The following is a 20,525-nucleotide window of genomic DNA, read 5'->3' as shown; positions in this document are numbered from 1 at the left end:
CAGATGGCAAGTAAGCACACGAAAAGATGTTGAATATCTTAGCCATTAGGAAATGTGAATTAAAGCACAATGAGATATCACTACACTCCAATTAGAAAGGCTAAAATAACAAACAGTGACAATACCAAACACTGGCTAAGATGCAGAGAAAAATCAATCATTCCTACATTGCTGGTGTAAAATGGTGCGGCTACTCTAGAGAACAGTTTTTGCATTTTCTTTTAAAACTAAACATGTTATTACTATATTATCCGGAAACTACACTTCTGAGCATTTATTCCAGAGAAATAAAAACATATGTTCACATAAATCCTGTTAATAAATGTTTATAGCAGCTTTATCCACAATGGCAAAAAATAGAAAACAACTTAGATTTCCTTCCATGGGTAAATGTTTAAACAAACTCTAGTACATCCATATCATAGAGTACTACTCAGCAATCAGTCAAAAGGAAGAAACTCAGCAATCAAAAGGAAGAAACTATCGATACCTGCAACAACTTGGATGAATCTATAGAGAATTATTCTGAGTGAAAAAAGGCAATCTGAAAAGGTTACATACTGTATGATTCCACTTATAAAACAGTGAAATGATAAAATTATAGAAACAGAGAATAGAGCTGGGCACCAGGGTACACATCTCTAATCCCAGCTACTTGGGATTGAGGTTGAGGCAATGGGATTGCTTGAGTCCAGGAGTTTGAGACCAGCCTGGGTAATGTAGCAAGACTCTATCTCAAAAAAACCCACATACAGCTAGTGTTTATTACACTGGACAGATATGGAGAATAGATTAGAAGTGCCAGGGGTTAAATATGGGGGGAGGATGGTGAGGAGAGAGCAGGAAATGGGTATGGCTATAAATGGGCAACATGAGGGATCTTCGTTTTGATGGGTCTGTTCTGCATCTTGACTGTATCAGTTCAGTATCTGGGCTGTGATATTGTACTAGAGTTTCATAAGACGTTATCAGTAGAGAAAACTGAGTAAGGGAAACATAAGATCTCTCTCTTCTTACAACTACATGTGAATCCACAATGATCTCAAAATAAAAAGTTTAATTATAGAAATATACTATCATTAACATAGTAGCTACCATTTATTGATGACAAAGCACCTCTACTCAATACGAAGGAGAGCACCTCTACTCAATACGAAGGAGGTGGGTACCTACATAACTCATTTAAACTTCACAACAGACCTACAAGGTGGATGTTCTTAGCCCATGTTAAGGATAAGGAGGCCGACCGCATTGACCCACACCTGTAATCCTAGCACTTTGGGAGGCCGAGGCGGGAGGATCAGATCGCATGAGCCCAAGAGTTTGAAACCAGCCTGGGCAACATAGTGGGACCCTGTGTCTACCAAAAAAAGTGTTTTAAAGCTGGGCATGGTGGTGCATGCTTGTGGTCCCAGCTACTCAGGATGCTCAGGTGAGAGGATCGCTTGAACCCAGGAGGCTGAGGCTACAGTGAGCCGTGACTGTGCCATTACCCTCCAGCCCAGGCCACAGAATGAGACCTCATCTCAAAAAACAAAAATAAATAAATAAAAATAAAATTTAAAAAAAGGATAAGGAGAGACTCACTGACCCAGAAGCAGTGTGGATCTAGTGGCGGTGGAGTGGGCTTTGGGAAGGTGAAATGTACAACCCGGCTGGACACCCAGTAAGCATCTAGACAAAGAATGTCCATTTCCCCTCTGCCCTTGACCTCCTTTGCTATTGGGTGTTCGCCACACCTACTCTTGGAGTTGGCAGATAAGCATACCTGTTGACCACACTAAACCATCTTTGGGTACCCGGTCCATATGAGTAGTGGACCTCTGAGTAATGGAGGGATCAAGTGACCACTGTCCTGTGGGTGAACAGATGAAGGCTCCCCTGGGAACACTTAGCTCTGCTGGCTTTGAGAGGTAGGAATCCCTTTTATGTCATGTGGAGGTTTGCTGCTTTTGCTCATCTCTTGCCATCTGGTGAAAGCAAAAAGTCCCAAAGAGGTGAAAAGCTTTTCGAGCTTCAGGCAGCACCAATCTATCCCTTTCCAGGAGAACATGCCTGCAAATGCATACAGCTACTGTTCCTCCCTGCCTGCCTCCCTGCCTCCCATGCCTCCACATCAGCTACTGTTCCTCCCTGCCTGCCTCCCTGCCTCCCATTCCTCCACATCAGCTACTGTTCCTCCCTGCCTGCCTCCCTGCCTCCCATTCCTCCACATCATTTAATCTTCATGCAGCCCTGTGCACTTGATGTTATCATTATTCCCATTTTACAGAGAACAAAACCGAGGAATGGAAAGGTTGGGCATTTTGCCCAGGATGTACAGAAAAGAGGTGGCTGCGGAATTTGAGTCCAGGTTTTCCTGACTCCGGATCCTGCTGATACTAATTTCCTGGTGCTGCTGTAACAAAAGAGCATAAACTGGGTGGCTGAAACAACAGAAATTTATTCTCACACAGTTCTAGAGGCCAGAAATTCAATGTCAAGATGCCAGCAAGGTTGCCTTCTAGAGGCTCTGAAGGGCAATCTGTTCCATGCCTCTCTCCCAGTCTCTGGTGGCTCCGGCAGTCCTTGGCTTGTGTCTGCATCACTCCAATCTCTCCCTCCATCTTCACATGACTTTCCTCTCCATATGTCTGTCATTGGATTTAGGACTCACCTGAATCCAGGATGATTTGGATATTTGTCATTGGATTTAGGATATTTGTCATTGGATTTAGGACTCACCCGAATCCACGATGATCTCATCTCGGGATCCTTACCTTAAATTATGTCTGCAAAGACCCTTATTTTAAATATGATCAGATTCAGAGGTCCTGGGTGGACGTCTTTTGGGGGACACTGTTCAACCCACTACTCTGCTCGGAAGTCCACCCCAGCAGGCCATTCCAAAAATGCACACATGGATTCTCTCTCTCTCCGTGTTTTTGAGCTGGTCTGGGGTGAGGAGAGGCAGTGCTGGTTCCAGCTGTGACCCAAGCTAAGATGCTGAAGGCTCACTCTCACATTCTCTCTGAAGCTGTCAGACTGTTGATTCTTTAATAAACACTCGGGAGGAGAGGTGTTGGGATGGGAGGGTTACTCTGGACACCTCTGCATGGGGTTTTTCAGAATCAAAGAGGCACAGGGTGAGTGGCTGTCACCTGTTTGGTTTTCATTACGTGGTCACCTTTCATTCTGGGGTCCAAGCAGTGGACAGGAATTCGACTCCAGAGGCTGTTCCTTCCACAGCTGGATGCAGCCCAATGGGGCTGATGAAGCGGGAGGGACTTCGGAAGGATCTGGTGGCTGAGGAAAGGGCAAGAATTGTTGCAGGGGCTGGGGTGGGGGCCTCTCCTGCTCAGCCCACTCTTTCTGCTGTGTTTCTGCTTCCCTGCCTGTCCCTGACTCCTACCCTGTTTTCTCTCTGCAGGACCACATCCCTGTCCCTTACCAGCCAGACTCCAGCAGCAACCCCTCCTCCACGACGTCCTCCACGCCCTCCTCGCCAGCACCCCCCCTCCCTCCTAGTGCCACGCCGCCTTCTCCCCTACACCCTTCCCCACAGTGCACACGGCAGCAGAAGAACTTCAACCTGCCAGGTACCTCCATGTTTGGGGAGACATGGGGGGTGCAGCGTTGGAGGGGCAGAGATTAGGGAGGGGGTGGGTTCATGCCAGAGCCCTGATGCAGCAAGTCTCTGCAGGAAAGCGAATGGGTCAATGACCAGAGAGGGGCAAGGAAGTATGTGGACTGACCCTTATCATACCCTAAGCAATTACCCTTATATCACTTATTTAATCTTTGGAACAGCCACAAGGTAAGAATTATCAGCTCATTTTACAGATGAAGAAACAGAGGCTCAAAGAGGTGCAGGAACTCTTAGAGACTCTGTCTTTTGGCAAGCTACAACCCAGGGTCTTCGCCTAAGTCTAAGTCACAGAAGGCTCTGGAGATGACAGTTGTCTTATGAGCTAAATTGGTTAAAATTGGCAGTGAGATCCTGTGCTGGAGATCTTAGGGGCACATGTCTGAGCAGGGCTGCATACTGAGTCTTAACCCAGATGTGAGGACAGGGCTGTCACTGAGCAGTCTGGACTCCTGGAGTCAAGATCCAGGTCTATTGCATTCTTGCTATGTCTCACCTCTGAAAAGATGTAGTTGGACAAGATAATCTGGAAGGTTCCTCTAGCTCAGGAATTCCAAGGTACCTGGACTGTTGACCAGGGAGTATGCACTGGGCTATGAGATGATAGTAGAGAAGCCACTCATGGGACACTGGTTTCCTGACCTCCTTTGTCATTAGACCTAAGAATGGGATTTTTTTTTCCTTCGGGTAGACGAGACTTAAGAATCTCCCCATCTCTTCCAGGGTCCAGCCTGGCCCGGTTCCTCTGCTAGGGCCCTAAGAATGCTTCCAACTCAGCCATATTTATGGCACTGCAGCTGGCTTCAACAAGAAGGCTGGTGGGACTGGCATGGCCAGTTGGAACCAGAGTCTACATCTGTTTTGTTCAACATGGTATCCGCTAGCCATGTGTGGCTATTTACATTTAAATAAATTAAAATTAAATATAATTTTAAAATTAGCTTATCGGTTACACTAGCCACATTGCAAGGGCTCAGTAGCCACATGTGGCTGGTGGCTGCCATACTGAATGGCTCAGGTGTAGAACATTTCCATCATCACTGAAAGTTCCATTGGATGCTCTGGTCTAGCGCCTGATTTCCTCCTGAGTCAACAAGCTTCACACTATGAAAAAAATCCCAGGTCCTTGGCCACAGCTCACACCTCTGAGCTTAACCAGGCATGAGTGAGTGGCCAGGAGGCAAATAGAGGCCCCGCCCCACACCTGGGCGGCACCCACATGCAACCATCCATCCATCTGAGGACAAGCCAATCACAGCACCTGCCCACACTGTTTTGATTTGGGTTATATCCACAGAGATGGCACATATTTTGAATTCTTGGAACTTTGGGTTTTTTGTTAAGTTCAAGTCTGAATTTAACAGCCTCATATCCACCTAGTGTAGGGGCCACTCATCTGGCAGCCACCAAGGACTGCAATGTGAGTCACCAGCTGAATCGTCTTAGTACATGCCGCCGATTCATTGCCCGGCATTTCCACAGACAGAAGACTCCCACCGCCATCTCCAGGGTTGTTCATTTTTTACTTCTTCAGAAGGGGATGAAGGGAAAAAAAAGACCGTTAGACTTCCCATGACCACCCACACCTGGGCGAAGTGGGCCCGATGCTTTCCAATAGCCACTTCACTCCCTGGAGACACTGACTTCAGGAGTATTTTCTCTGAAATTGTTTGGCACTTGTTTTATGGACCAAGGGATGGGGAAGGGCCGTTTTATGGGAGAACTGTGCACAAAAGGACCACAGCTCTTTTCATCCCTTAAAGAATCTGCTGGCATCTTCAGACAAGAGACCTGCCTAGCCAGGAGTAATCAGGGTGTCCCTTAGCTCCTTCCTTCCCTCAGCCAGAGTCTTCAAGAAGGGGTGCCTGACAATTGGCTGTTCTAGCGTGCCACCTTATCCCCATCTGCTCCATGACAGGCCATGACAAGGTCCTGGCCCTCTTTGGGGACTGGGCTAAGGGGTCATTTGGGTAAAAGCACTTCAGCATGGCAGTTAGAGTATGGGTTCTGCAGCCAAGCTGCTTAGGTTCAAATCTCAGCTTTACCACTTAATGTCTGTGTGATGTTGGACAAATAACTCGCCTCTCTGGGCCTCAGTGTTCTCATCTATAAAATGGAGATCATAATAGTACCCACCTTAGATAATTGTTTTAGAAAGAAATGTCATAATACATGGACAAAGCTTAGCAGGGTGACAGTTTCATTGAAGGCCTCAACAAATCTGGGCTCCTTGGATTATTATTAAATACAATAATAACAAAGTACAGTGGCTATCTTTATTTGCATTTCTCATCATCACTGCTAATTAATATGAGGACCTAGACAGAATTGTAGAATGAAAGATGAAATCCCCATATACCTTGACATAGGAGTATGAACTGAACTCAACATTTGGGGAAGGTAATTTGGCATTTTCTGTTAAAGTTTTGTTGTTGTTGTTGTTGTTTTGAGATGGAGTCTCACTCTGTCACCCAGGCTGGAATGCAGTGGTGTGATCTTGGTTCACTGCAACCTCCACCTCCCGGGTTCAAGCAATTCTCCTGTCTCAGCCTCCCGAGTAGCTGGGACTGCAGGTGCACACCACCACACCCAGCTAATATTTGTATTTTTAGTAGAGACAGGGTTTCACCATATTGGTGAGGCTCATCTCGAACTCCTGACCTCAGGTGATCCACCCACTATGGCCTCCCAAAGTGCTGGGATTACAGGTGTGAACCACCATAGCCAGCCCTGTTAAAGTTTTAAATGTGCATTCCTTTGACCATTATATCACTTCTAGGACTTTATATACAGAAACGCTTGCACTAGGGTGGAAAGATCTGTGTGTAAGGACTTCACTGTAACAGTGAAAACTGAAATTAACCCAAATGCCCATCAAGAGTAGGTGGTGAATGGTTGAATACACACATATATCCGTATAACCAAATATTCTGCAAACTTCCAAAGGAATGTAGTACTCTATATAGATTTCCTGACATGGAAAGATATCCATAATGTTTCTTAAGTAGAAAATAAGTGATTTGCAAAGTCATCAGTATAATATTCTATTTATTGTAAAATATTTACATATATATATGTCTGTGTACCAGTGTGCATATATGTGTTGGCATGTGTGCAGTAAAGTCTGGAAGAACTTCATGGCAGCTGTTGAAGAGAGGGACTTTATCTCATGCACTTCTACGATATATATGAGTGTGCATCCATTTTAGAATCGAATAATAATAAAATTCAGTGCTGAAATGGAAAATAAAACAGAACCTTTTGGAAGTACAGTTGGGCCTACCATGTGTCTTAGGTGGTTTTAGCAAAACACTCCCAGGGTCAAGAGTACCTGTCGTGTTTGTACAAAGATCTGGCTGGCTGTCCCACTCTTGACTGGGAGCTTCTGTTGATGAAAAATGGAGCTTTGCCTGTGGGTCCCTGCCAGATGTTGAGTTTTCTGAAGGCTATTTAAGCTAAAGCTTAGGCATAACAATGTCCCCAGCACCGATTCATCTAGAACATTCTTGTCCAAAAGGGGCTGGGGGGGTTGACCAGCCATTTAACTCATCTGTTAATCTCAGGACATGTGGTGAAAAGGATATAAGAACCCCAAGAATGGCGTGTGCATCCTCGGTGGTATTTGTGACTGTGTGCTGCCAGTTGGGTGGACCTCCTGTTATCCGCCTTTCCCTGAGTCCTGGGGCCATGTGGACATGGCTCAGTATAAGGTGACATCAAGAGTGCTGCATGGACAGACAGACCTGGAGTTGGATCCCAGCTTTGCTCCTTGCTAGCTGTGTGATTTTGAGCATGGTATTGCCTCTGTTTAGGTCTGTTTCTCATCAGTAACATGGGGCTAGTTCACTGCTACCGATGAGCAGAGTTGTGGTAGCATCCATCATGGCAAGATAGATGAAGAGGCTTCGAAAATGATTGTCTTATGGGTTTCTGAGGCTGGAGTGTTCAAATACCTTCTTTCTTTGGAGCCAAATACCTTCTTTCTTTGGAGTCACCTAGAGCCATCTTGAAATACACACACACACACACACACACACACACCCAACTCCAGGAAATGGCAAATTCTAATGGCTCAAAGGGAGAAGAAAGGAGGTGGAATCTGCCTTTGGTGGAATTTGCAGGATTTCTGAGACCTCACTTGGGCCATGTGGGCTCGTGAGAGTGTTTCCTCCCTTTCCCTTTCCATCAGTCTCTCCTGAGTCCCTCTTTTATGCTCATCACTCTGTGCCATGATCTGGTTTACATACTTGTTAAGTGTCTGTCTCCTCCATCAGAGTGCCAGCTGCATGAGACTAGGCAATGTGTCTTCATTCACCACTCCACACTCAAAGCCCAACATGTTGCCTGCAATTGAAGGCACTCATTACATGTTTGTTGAATGAATGAATGACCTGAATTTCATGCACTGCCCAGGGCTGCAGTTTTTTCTCTTCAAATTTTCTTCTTGGCCCTCAGACTGTGTTCATCCATTCATTTTGTTAACAGTATTTATTACGCATCTACTGTGTACCAGCTACTGTACTAGGCACTAGGTTTGGACCAGGGAACAAACCAGACATGGCCCCTGGATTCACTTCCTATTGTTATTGTAACAAATGACCACATACTTAGTAGCTTAAAAGCACACAGGTTTATTATCTTATGGTTCTAGAGGCCAGATGTCCAAAACGGGCTTCACTGGGCTAAAAACCAAGATGTCAATAGGGCTGGTTTGTTCTGGAAGGTCTGAGGGAGAATCCGTCTCCTTGCCTTTTCCCAGCATCTAGGGGCTGCCCACGTTACTTTGCTTGTCGCCCCTCCTCATTCCGGCCTCTGCTTGCATGATCACATCTCCTTCTCTGACCCTGCCTTCCTCTTCTGAGGACGCTTGTGGTGACATCGAGCCCACCCAGATGATCTAGGATAATCTCTGCACCTCAAGATCCTTAAGTAATCTCATCCAAAGAGTCCCTTGTGCCATGTAATGAAATGGATTCACAGTTTCTAGGGATTAGGACCTGGACATGTTGTGGGGGCAGGGGCAGGCATTATTCTGCCTACAACAGCCCCAGTTCTCATGAAAAGTATAGCTTAGTGAGAAAAAAACGTATTAACCAAATAAACATACGCATGAAAATAGGATTATAGATTGTGATGAAGGCTGTGATGGCTAAGAGCCTTTGCAAGAGTCCTTGAGCAAATGCAAGAGAACAGATTTAGGTTGGAGGGTCACTGGATGGCTGAGTTCTGCAGGTGGGGGAAGTAAGGCAAAGGCCCAGCCAAAGAAGGGGCCCAAGTGCCATAAACAAGGGAAAGTGGCCTCCAGAGAGACTCAGAGCTACAGGGTCTGGGCCTGGCAGGATTTTAGATTTTACGTGAGACTCCAAGGGATGCAGTTGAAAGGTTTAGGCAGAGAATGACTTGACCTTTCTTCCTTCCTTCTAGAAGACCACTCTGGCTGCTCTCTTGGGAGGCCTCAGGGTAGGCATGGGGGCTCCAGAGGGGAAGCTCCTTCAGAGTGGCCTGCTTGTCTCTTTGACTTCATCTGCGGCCTCCCAGGTCCTGAGTCATCTTGGATGCCAGAAAGCCCGGAGCCACTCGGCTCTCCTGAGCAGCCCACTCAAGGTCACCAGTTGTTCCTTAGAGCCACTTCTTGATGGTGTCTGTCATCAGCAGGAAGAACAGGTCTCCCAACAATGTCTTTCCTCCTCTTCTGGTCATGTGTTTCCCTTTCAGTCACCAGGAACGAGTTGTTCCATGGCACATGGGGAGGAGTCAAGGAGGGCGTTGGCTTCGGGTGTGGAGGCATTTGCTGGTGTCCTGTTGCCTGACACCTGTCCCTTCTCAGACTCTCTGAAGCAGCCCCTGCTCTCCATTGCCCAAAAAGAACATAGCTGTCAGCGAACCTTTTCTGCAGACACTGAATCCCCCATCACTGTCAGAGCTGTGGAGGGAAAAGATCAGCCAAGTCTCTTGAGAGCCTCGGGTAGTCTTTCCTGTTTTAATTTTAGCCCCTTGTTGACTAATAAAGTAGTTGTATGTAATAAAAAACTTCTGTTATCTAATAGTAAAACAGTCCCTGAAGTCATGGAGGGTGATTTTCTTTTAAAGCTTTGCTCTGTGACCTTGAATAAGCTGCTTCTTGCCCTGGACATCCCATTTTCCAGAATCAAAAATGGACTCCAACTATTTGATATAATCTGGAATTGGACTAAGCCCAAGGTTTTTGCTGTTTCATCTGTGATAAAGAGAGTTGGTTAATTCAACAAATGTGTGTTGCACACTGACTGGTGCAAGGCACAGAACCAGGAGTTTGAGGTCCTGAGATAGTAGGACTTACTCCCTATCCTGAAAGAATCTATCAATACATTTCAACCTCAGGGAGAGTGTTCCGTCTGCTTCCCCAAAGCAGAAGATTTCATTAGCACTTGGAACTATGTGATTGTCTCGTGGCTATAAATCATTCTTGTCTATTAGTTAAGAGAGCTTAGAAATGTGTTTATTTATCTCACAGCTAATACGAATTCAGCACCTTCAATACACTTTTATCTCGTAATGATGGTCCTTGCCCTTTGAGGAAGGGACTGTTATTATCCTCATTTTACACGTGTGGACAGTGAGACTTGGAGCTTCTACAAATAGCCAAGGGCAGAGCAAAGATTTGACCCTAGAGGATCAGCTTCTAGACTCTAGGCTCTGAGATACTGTGCTAATATTTGATAAAGCAACTCCAGTGGTGGCTTGTCCCTGAATGTCATCAAATTGTTTCTGAAAGTGGATTCACCAATACAGACTCATCTGACTATATCCCTGCCCTCTTCATTTACTTGAGGACACAAATCTCTGTGTCCCCTGCCCCCAACACCGCTTGGCCCCCTATTCCAGGCACTATTCCCCAATGGAGTAAGTGCTAATGTTAGAAACCTTTAAGTGTCCGAGACCCCTGGCCTCTGGCGAGTAGATTAGAAGTAAAAGGAATTGTCAGGGAACTGGCAGTGAAGCCCAGAAAATTTCTTTTATAAAATTTTTTCCTAAATACAGAGGTTAATTCATGCTTGTGGTAGGTAGAATAATTCGCAAAAGATGTCCATGTCTTGATCTCAGAATCTGGGAAGATGCTGCTTTATAGGACAGTAGGAACTTTGAAGATATGATTAAGTTATGGATCTTGAGATGGGAGGATTATCTTAGCTTATCTGGGCAGTCCCTAAATATAATCACAAAGTCCTTATCAGAGGGAAGCAAGAAGGTCAAAGGCAGAAGAAGGAGATGGCACAACAGAAGCAGAGGTTGGAGTGATGGAGCCATGAGCCAACAAATGCAGGCAGCCTCAAACAACGGAAAAGACAAGGAATAGATTTTCCTGGAGCCTTCAGAAGGAACTAAGCTTGATTTCAGCCCTGTAAGACTTATTTCAGACTTTTGTCCTCCAGAACTGTAGGAGGATACATTTGTGTTGTTTTACTAAGTTTGTAGTAATTTGTTACAGGCACAAAAAAGAAAACTGATACGATGCTCGTTGCAGAAAATTAGGAAAGTACAGAAAAAGCACAAAGGATTTTTTAAGCCACTGTAATCATTCTGCCAAAAGGGGAAAAAATTAATATTTTGGATTATGGCTTTGCAGAGTTTTTCTGTGTGTGTGTGTGTAATTATGCATTTCACAAAAATGGTATTGTAGTCAGAATGTCTGTTTGAGTTGGAGCAGTCTGATTTTAGGGAGTGTGAGATGTCAGATGGGAGGGTTGGCATGGATGTTTAGAGTTCTGGTTTCTTTACACATGTTTGCAGTCCCTTGTCTGCAGGGATGTCTGCAGAAGTATGGAAACTCTTGAAGGTGGGCAGAGAATGACCATGTGGTGGCTGTAAGAGCTCAATCTGGTCCCTGAAGCGATGTCTTCTTGGGGACACTCACTTTGATGTTTTCTTTCTTTTGCAAGCATCCCACTACTACAAATACAAGCAGCAGTTCATCTTCCCAGGTGAGTTTCATGTGAGCTGGAAGCAGCCCCTTCTGAACAAGCCCCGCTGCATTGCAGGAGTTTCTGGGATGAATGGAGGCAGATGTTGTGGGGGTGCCTAAGATCAAAGAGGGTAGTGGAGTCACCACACTCCAGGATAATGGCTGAACATGGAAGTGGAGAAGAAAGAGTGGGCACAGTGGGACCCAAGGAGGTCCCAAGGCACCGTGGAAAGGCCTGAGAGGGTGGAGTGCTGTAGAACACTGGGCGAGGGTGAGGAGGGGTCTAGAGCCATGTGGCAGGAAAGAGATGGTCATAGGGTCCTGAGCTGGGTACTGAGAAGATGTGAAACCAAGGGGCTTTATCATCCCAAAGGGAACCCAGGAGAAAGAAAGATTCAGAGATGACCAATGAATGCTTCAGGCTAGATGTTTGAGGGTTCTGGCAGCCCCCTACTCAACAATGAGGAATTTTGTTGAGGATGTCATCCAGAACCCTGGTCCAGCTGAGCAAGTAGAGTCCAGGTGGTCCAGGAAAGGAGAAAGGAGATTGGCCAAGGGCAGAGATCCAAGATCTGGTGAAAAATTGGCTGCCATGTCGCCCAGGAATCAGGCCTTTGCGGGAGTTGTGGACTTCACATTTTTTTTCTGAGTGTCCAATCTCTGGTTTTCAGATGTGGTGCCGGTGCCGGAGACGCCGACCCGGGCGCCCCAGGTCATCCTGCATCCGGTGACCTCGAATCCAATGTAAGTGAGACAGAGACATCTTCCCCCTTTCCCAAGCTCCCCAGCCCTGGCCCTACAATCCACTCAGGTTCCCTATCTTCTTTCCTTCTCTTCCTGGAACTGATGGAGTTGGGGGCAGAGGGAGATGTACAAGGGGGTCAGAGAGACATAGGGAATAACTTAGGCAAAGAGAAAGGGCGTGACAGCTCAGACAGAGAGATGGAGAGAGAGAGGCAATGCCGTTCCTCACGAGCAGCTATGCCTTGTGTCTCTGCCCCTGCCTGTCAAATGCAATTTCCAGGGGCTGGACCGTTTCCTAAGGACCCATAACCTCCCTGTGATTAGGAAGAAAACTTTCCCCAGGTGATAGCTAGTACTTAATGAAAGGGCAATTATTCCATGTCACTGAACATGGAATAACTTTCAAAAGTCTCATTGAGGTTTATGGAATCAGCAAACTATAGCCCATGGGACAGATCCAACCTCCTGCTTGTTTTTATTTAAAGTTTTATTGGAACACAGCCAAGCCTATTTGTTTACAATGTATTGTGCATGGTTGCTTTCTCCACGCAGCAGCAGAATCGAGTAGTTGTAACATAATCTGTATGGCTTGCAAAGCCAAAAATATTTACTCTGTGACCCTTTGCAGAAAGAAATTTGCTAACCTCTGGTTTATATTATTATAAAAATAATATAAGCTATTTTTGGAAAATTTGGGCTATTCTTTAAAAAGGGAAAGGCAAAATAATCACTCATGATCTCCCCACTGTTAGAACTTCTATGTGTGTTCTTTCCATTTATATTTTACATAGTTATGACCCACAATATATGCAAGCAGCTACCATCCTGCTTTGTTATCTTTATGCTGAACATCACATTTTATGAATATTATTTTAGCCTCTTCATAGACATTGTTGGTTTTTGTTTTTTGTTTGTTTGTTTTGAGACAGAGTCTCACTCTGTCACCCAGGCTGCAATGCAGTGGCGCAATCACGGTTCACTGCAGCCTCAGCCTCCTGGGCTCAAATGATCCTCCCAGCTCAGCCTCCCGAGTAGCTGGGATTACAGGTGTGTGCCACCACACCCAACTAATTTTTGTATTTTTAAAAAATTTTTTTATTTTTGTAGAGACAGGGATTCGCCATGTTGCCTAGGTGGGTCTCAAACTCCTAGGTGATCCTTCCACCTCAGCCTCCCAAAGTGTTGGGATTACAGGCATGAGCCACTGTACCTGTCTGATATTGTTTTTAATGGCTGTAAAATGACATATTGATGTAGAATAATTTTCTTAACCATTTTCCTATTGCTGGATTTTACATTGCTTCCCATATTTCACTGTTGTAAATAATGCTGCAGTGAACATCTTTGTGCATAGCATCCTTAGGAAACAGACCCTCTTTTCAGGTGGTTTATTGCTTGTACAGCAGAAGTGAAGTCATCTTGGCCAGGTGCAGTGGCTCACACCTGTAATCCCAGCACTTTGGGAGGCCAAGGTAGGAGGATCACCTGAGGTCAGGAGTTGGAGACCAGCCTAGCCAACCTGGTGAAACCCTGTCTATACTAAAAATGCAAACATTAGTCAGGCGTGGTGGCACACAACTGTAATCGCAGCTACTCGGGAGGCTGAGGCAGGAGAATTGCTTGAACCCAGGAGGTGGAGGTTCAGTGAGGTGAGATTGTGCCACTGCACTCCAGCCTGGGCAACAGAGGGAGACTCTGTCTAAAGAAGAAAAAAGTGATGTCACAAAGTCACCTCTTTAACTTCTTTGGTTGTGATGGAAGCCTGGGGCTTGCTAGGATTTGACCTAGCAAGGTCAAATCCTAACTCACCTTTGTGCCTACTTAGTTTTTCTTCCGGGTCCCCTAACTGCTTCATCTTTTCTGACTGGTCTTATGGACTTTGTTAAAGACTTACATGGTACATCTCTGAAATCAAAGGAGCAGCAACTTTCCGGGGGATATGGTGCTGACATCTAGCTCGAGATCATTTCTCTGCTTCACATAAACCAATTCTACAATTTGTGCAAGATGAACTCCAGGTTATTAACTGACAGCCCAGAGGTACCAGCAAAAAACAGAGTCAATAGCTGCTTGCAATCTGCTTAAATGTGCGTGGAGTGATGGCAACTCTTTGCAGAAGGAAATACTTGAATAGCCCTGGCTGCTGGAATCACGCCTTGATGCAGAGAGGAGGGTGGCCTGTTTTGGTTTTGGGCATGAGGAGGGACTCCAGCTGCATTGTCCCAGCCAAGTCTCCCCCAGGGCATCAAGTTCTCAGCATGTCAGCTGTCATCGTGCAGGTTCATTCCACTTTCCCAGGCTGTGCTATGAATAATTGGTTAATACCATGGCAAATGCCACTTTGTGGTTGACCTTTCTTTCTCCTTCTTTTAGTTCTTGTGGCCTTTCAGACTCTTTCACCAGGACCCCCTCCAGCAAGTGGATTGACTCTGTGGAGTCAGCCACTTCCTGCAATCTGAGGGTCAGGATAGGGGAGGTCCCCCAAATGAGGATGGAAAAGGGGGAATCTACTGGGGAAATAGGAAAGAAGGGGTGGGGTATTCATTATGATTCTTTTTTCTCACCTGTCTCAGCTCTTCCATGCCTTCGATAGCCCAGTTCTGTCTCCCTGCTGCACTTCAAAAACACGTGCACATCCTCAAGTCTAAACCCTGCAACATACCTCTAATGCACACTGTACCCAACATCCATCACATGTCAAATGTCACATGCATTTGACAGTCCCCTCACACCTCTAATGCACACCCAATTATACTATCGGCATACAGCATCCCCCTCGACATCCTGTGTGTACACCCAACTCACATGCACACAAGACAACCCTGCACAAAGCACATCCCATAATACCTACGCAGTGCTCACACAAATTGTGACGCCCCGACAGCATCTGTACCCAACATGTTTGCTTACGAAGAACAGAACTGCAGCTCATGAGCTTATGAATGCATCACACACACACACAGACACACACACACACACACACACACTTGTGCCTTCCAGCTCAATATGGTCTTTTTATTTTCATTCCACACATCCTAATTCCATGTGATTGGCAAGACCTACCTCAAACACTGGGACCTTTCAAATACACCCAGTAATTCTCTCATCTTGGAATTCCCACCACACTCCATTTATCCAATTCATACCTAACTTTTGGCCTTATTACTTTTAGTCTCCCTGCATAGTATCTACATACTGGCTTTAGTTCCTTCAGTAGGAACACGATATTCCTGAAGGTCAGAAGCCGTGCCAGTTTCAATTCTATATCCCTCCCAGGGCCTAACACTGTTCCTGGCACACACATCTATTAAATAGTCGCATGAATGCATGAATGAACAGACAAACAAGAACACTGAGATCCTTCCAAGAAATTCCAAATTTGTGTGAACTTCGGAGATCTGATTAATTCTTTCCTGGCAAACACATACAGCTCTGAGGACTTATCTACCCAGGGCATTTAGGCCAATTTATAAGAAAGCTGCTAGATAAGTTGAAACCAAAGCAATGAAGAAAAATGAGCCCTGAGCAGCCCGGAAAATCAACTTAAAACAAGGTCCTTGCGCACTGTGTTGTGTGTGTGTGTGTGTGTGTGTCTGTGTGTGTGTGTGTCTGTGTGTGTGTGTGTCTGTGTGTGTGTGTGTGTCGAGGTTATGGATTATTTCAGACACACCTGTTGAAATGAAATGTGAGATAAAGGCTTGGTGGTAAAGACCTCCCATCTGGGGATTCTTCGTACATAGCTAAACTCAATATATAGACCTGCCTTTTCACCTAGGGATCACGTTTATTTTTCTTTCTTTACAGCTTGGAAGGAAATCCATTACTTCAAATTGAAGTGGAGCCAACGTCGGAGGTGAGAATCAGAGAGCAGTGAAGCGACATTTTCCAGGGACTGCCCAGAACTTGGCAAAGCCGACTGACGTTTTGGATGACGCAGAGGGCTTGGGGTCAGGTGGGGGCTGTGGTGGCCCTGACTGATGGATATTCTAAGTCTGGGACAATTAGCAAGCAGTGGCCCCTTCCAGCACTGAGTCTAATGGGCCATTATATGGCATGCATCATGGAAAAGCCAGTTGTGCGGAAATTGTCAAGAGATTTGCATTCTTAGTTGAAAGATCAGCTCGGGGCCGGGTGAATACCAAGGGGGATGTGCCCCGCTGCCTTCGAAAGAATATGTGGGAAGAGGTGGGGGCCTCAGGGATGCTGGGCTTAGAAGTGTTGAGAATGCTCTGGGGCTTCTTCCCACCTGCCTAAGTGGCTGCAGAAATACATGAAATGCCCTGGCTGGAAACCATGGAGTCCTGGCCCGTCAGCTCTGCGACTGCACTGGGTCTCATACTGAAAGGAATCGAGTCAGGGCTTCCAAGGAAAATCGTGTTCCTTTCTGGGACTATTTTGGTTGTTGAAAAATGATCCCGGGAGAAATCAATGTCCCCTGTATTGTTTCTCCTGAATGTGCCATCAGGGGCAGCTTGCTCAGGTATTTTGGGTCAGGAAGACCTGTACCCAGTCAAGAGGCCACCTTCTCAGGCTGTTTCATCAGGTCCCACGGTCTCTGGGAATCCCCGCTGGCCCTGGCACCTGCTGCTCCCACAATTCTGCAGGAGAATCCAAGAGGCAATTTGCCCCCAAGCACCCCTAGATATCATGCTGATAAGGTGGGTCCCTACACCTTGAGCATTTAACTCTAGTGGTAGTTACACCGAAGTATGCCTGAGTCGTGGGTGTGCATGATAAAAATGCAGATTCCTGGTCCTGGCCTGCTGATATTTTGATCCAATAGTGCTGGGTGGGGCCCAGGAATCTGCATTTTCTCGGGCCTCCCAGTCGGTGTTTAATACAGATGGTCAGGTCTGTACAAAGAACTTAACAGGCCTTCATCTAAAACCTCACACCGGCCCTGGGGCGGATTTTATTACCCCCACTTTACAATGAGGAAAGGCAGCCTCAGGGAAATAAAGCAACTGCCTCAAGGTCATACAGAGGCCAGATTTCAGCTCTCTTTGTCTGATTGTTAAGCCCATTCTGTTAACCCCTCACTCTCATGTCTCCTACCCTCCCAGCTGCTGTAGGAGCCTCAGACATCTAGCTTGTAGCTCTGAGCTCTCCCAATTTTTGAATCATCAATTCCAAATTCCCTGGGAGAAGCAAAAGATACTCCATGTTGGCAGTTGTCATGTGTTACATGCAGATGCACGATGTACCCATTGTTTTAGCCTGTCTAGCCTGTCAACTTTATCACATGCACGTAAACAGCCAAACCAAAAGACTATGGAAGAATAGGAAGGCCATCGGATATTCAAGTCCAGAGACCTGGATCTTAGTCCCTCTTCTGCCTGGCTGCATGACCTGGAGTGAGTCAATTCCCAGGGCAACATATGGGACTTTCGGTGCTAAAACCAGGAAGATTCCAGCAAACTAGAATGGGCGATCCCCATAACACTTCTCTCTGAGCCTCAGTATCCCCCCATTTAGCACAAGAGAGGTGGATGATCATGATCTCCCTTTCAGCACCTTCACTGTAGTATGATTCTAGACCAGATTCTAGAGCTGGGGAAACAGAGGGACGTATGTCTGCACAAGCTCCAAATGCATGTAGAGATGTGTCCAGACCTACGCATGTGCACGGGACCCAGCAGGACCATGAGGGAGGCTGGGGCAGTGGCATACACAATTCTGACCTCTCTCCCACTCCGGCCACAGAATGAAGAGGTCCATGATGAGGCCGAGGAGTCAGAGGATGACTTCGAGGAGATGAACCTGTCCCTCCTCTCGGCCCGGAGCTTCCCACGCAAGGCCAGCCAGACCAGCATCTTCCTTCAGGAGTGGGACATCCCCTTTGAGCAGCTGGAGATCGGCGAGCTCATTGGAAAGGGCCGCTTTGGGCAAGTGTACCACGGCCGCTGGCATGGCGAGGTGGCCATCCGGCTGATTGACATTGAGAGGGACAACGAGGACCAGCTCAAGGCCTTCAAGCGGGAGGTGATGGCCTACAGGCAGACACGGCATGAGAACGTGGTGCTTTTCATGGGTGCCTGCATGAGCCCGCCTCACCTGGCCATCATCACCAGGTCAGTTCCACCTGGGCTTCTACCCAGGGATTGGCAAAACTCTGCTTCTCGCATGGTTGAGAATGGTTTTCTGCTTACTTGACCACTCTGGTTAATAGAACATCTCCAGTTCTACCATGCACAGTTTACTTACGTGGTTTAAGATTTCAGATTCCCGAAAATACTTTATTTATTTGTGTTTTTAGAGACAGGGTCTCCCTCTGTTGCCCAGGCTTGAATGCAGTGGTATGATCATAGCTCACTGCAGCCTTGAACTCCTGGACTCAAGAGATCCTTTCGCTTCAGCCTCCCAAATAGCTGGCACTACAGGTGTGTGCCATCACACCTGGCTAATTTTTTAATTTTTTGGTAGAGATGGGGTCTTGCTATGTTGCCCAGGATGGTCTCAAACTCCTGGCCTCAAGCAATCCTCCTGCCTTGACCTCCCAGACTGCTGGAATTACAGGCCTGTAAGCCACCACGCCTAACCCCAGAAAATATTTTTAATGCTAAAACTCTTTAGCAAAACCAAAGACTACTAAATGGGGAATCAGAAACATCAGGTCTAGTTCCCCCTCTATTCCACTATTCCAAGTATTTGTGTAACAGCTTCTCCAAGAGTCACTTTCTCCATATGTGAAATGAGTATATTCAACTAAATCAGGAGTCAGCCAACTTTTTTTGTAAGGGGCCCAGTAGTAAATATTTTCAGCTTTGTGGGTTGTACAGTTTCTGTAGCAGCTACTCTGCTCAGCCACTGTAGTCTGAAAGCGGCTATAGACAATCTGCAAATGAAATTGCAGGGCTATGTCCCAATAAAACTTCATTTACAATCCCAGGGAGTGGGCTGTATTTGGCCCATGGGCCGTAGTCTGCAAACCCCTGATTAAGATTATTTTTCTTTTTGAGACAGAGTTTCACTCTTCTTGCCCAGGCTGGAGTGCAATGGTGTGATCTCAGCTCACTGCAACCTCCACCTCCCGGGTTCAAGCGATTCTCCTGCCTCAGCCACCTGAGTAGCTGAGATTACAGGCATGTGCCACCATGCCTGGCTGATTTTGTATTTTTAGTAGAGACAGGGTTTCGCCATTTTGGTCAGGCTGGTCTTGTGCTCCTGACCTCAGATGATCCGCCCGCCTTGGCCTCCCAAACTGCTGGGATGACAAGCATGAGCCAAGATTCTGATAAGTGTTACTCTGGTTTTCATGAAAGTTGCAGAGCCCATTTGCAGTCTTTACCATTGTGGTTTGGAATATCCAAGATCTGTGGTCTATGGGTACACAGAAGGGATAGTTCATAGAGAACTAACATTGCGAAAATGTTTCTTGGACTTTCTCAGATTTGCTCTCTGGCCTCTCCCAGAGGCTTGAGGCATTGGGAGAAAAATAGCTTTGGTTTTGATGGAACAGTTGTGAAACAATCCTTTGGTTTGTTTTTAAACTCTGGCACTGACTCCCCTGTAACATAAGGACTGGCCTCTGCAGTGGCATTCTTAGTATGACCTGTGATGCCAAGGGCCTGTTAGGAGCTCTCTCCTTGCTCTACTCAGCTCAAGCAGTGAGACCCCAAATGCACAAGTCTTGCATCTTAGCAGGCCCAGAACAGATGCTGTGGGCTCAGAGAAGAGCTGGTGTGTCTTTGATCTCTTCCCTTGTGAGACAAAACCTTCTTAAGTCCACTTATAAGAACTTGGTGATTGGTAGAAGGTGCATTATATTCTGTATCCATAGATGATGCAGATGGTGGGTTGACTGGAGTGACTCGTGCTTTGAATGATAAGCGCTGGTGAAAGATTAGAGATCTAGGGATGGGCCTCCAAGCCTCCTTAGATCAGGGTAAAAATGGTGGTTCTCAACTCTGCACAAGACGGAAGTGGCTCTGAAGCAATCAGCGCAGGTAATCTTCAGGGGCTGAGCTGTTCTGAGTTTAAGCTTTTGCTGAGTAACTACTCCACAACTTAGTGGTTTCTCTCTATCCTATGGATAGTTCTGGGCTGAGCCAGACTCAGTAGCTGGGTTCTTATAGTTGGCTGTGGTCAGCTCTGGGTCAACAAGGGGATAGTCAGTCTTAGATGCCCTCATTTGTGTGTCTGCTGGTTGGCAGATTGTCAGGGGATATCCTCAGCAGCCTAGCTCAGGCTCATTCTCATGGCGGTCTCAGGTTT

At 46.3% G+C, this 20,525-nt stretch overlaps 1 protein-coding gene across 3 annotated transcripts in view; it reads left to right on the top strand.

Moving 5' to 3' along the window:
* KSR2 (kinase suppressor of ras 2) overlaps positions 1–20,525 on the top strand; it is a 517,020-nt gene that overhangs the window by 426,870 nt on the left and 69,625 nt on the right. For all 3 annotated transcript variants that reach the window (XM_055358128.2, XM_019039457.4, XM_055358127.1), the window contains exons 10-14: positions 3,410–3,578; positions 11,545–11,586; positions 12,239–12,311; positions 16,116–16,164; positions 18,015–18,382. In XM_055358128.2, the coding sequence (XP_055214103.1) occupies positions 3,410–3,578; positions 11,545–11,586; positions 12,239–12,311; positions 16,116–16,164; positions 18,015–18,382 (701 nt within the window). The remainder of the gene's footprint in view (positions 1–3,409; positions 3,579–11,544; positions 11,587–12,238; positions 12,312–16,115; positions 16,165–18,014; positions 18,383–20,525) is intronic.

Source organism: Gorilla gorilla, chromosome 10 (assembly GCF_029281585.2).
Source record: "Gorilla gorilla gorilla isolate KB3781 chromosome 10, NHGRI_mGorGor1-v2.1_pri, whole genome shotgun sequence".
Taxonomy (NCBI): Eukaryota; Metazoa; Chordata; class Mammalia; order Primates; family Hominidae; genus Gorilla; species Gorilla gorilla.
Note: the sequence above shows the minus strand (reverse complement) of the source record. Positions and strands in the feature narration are given on the sequence as shown.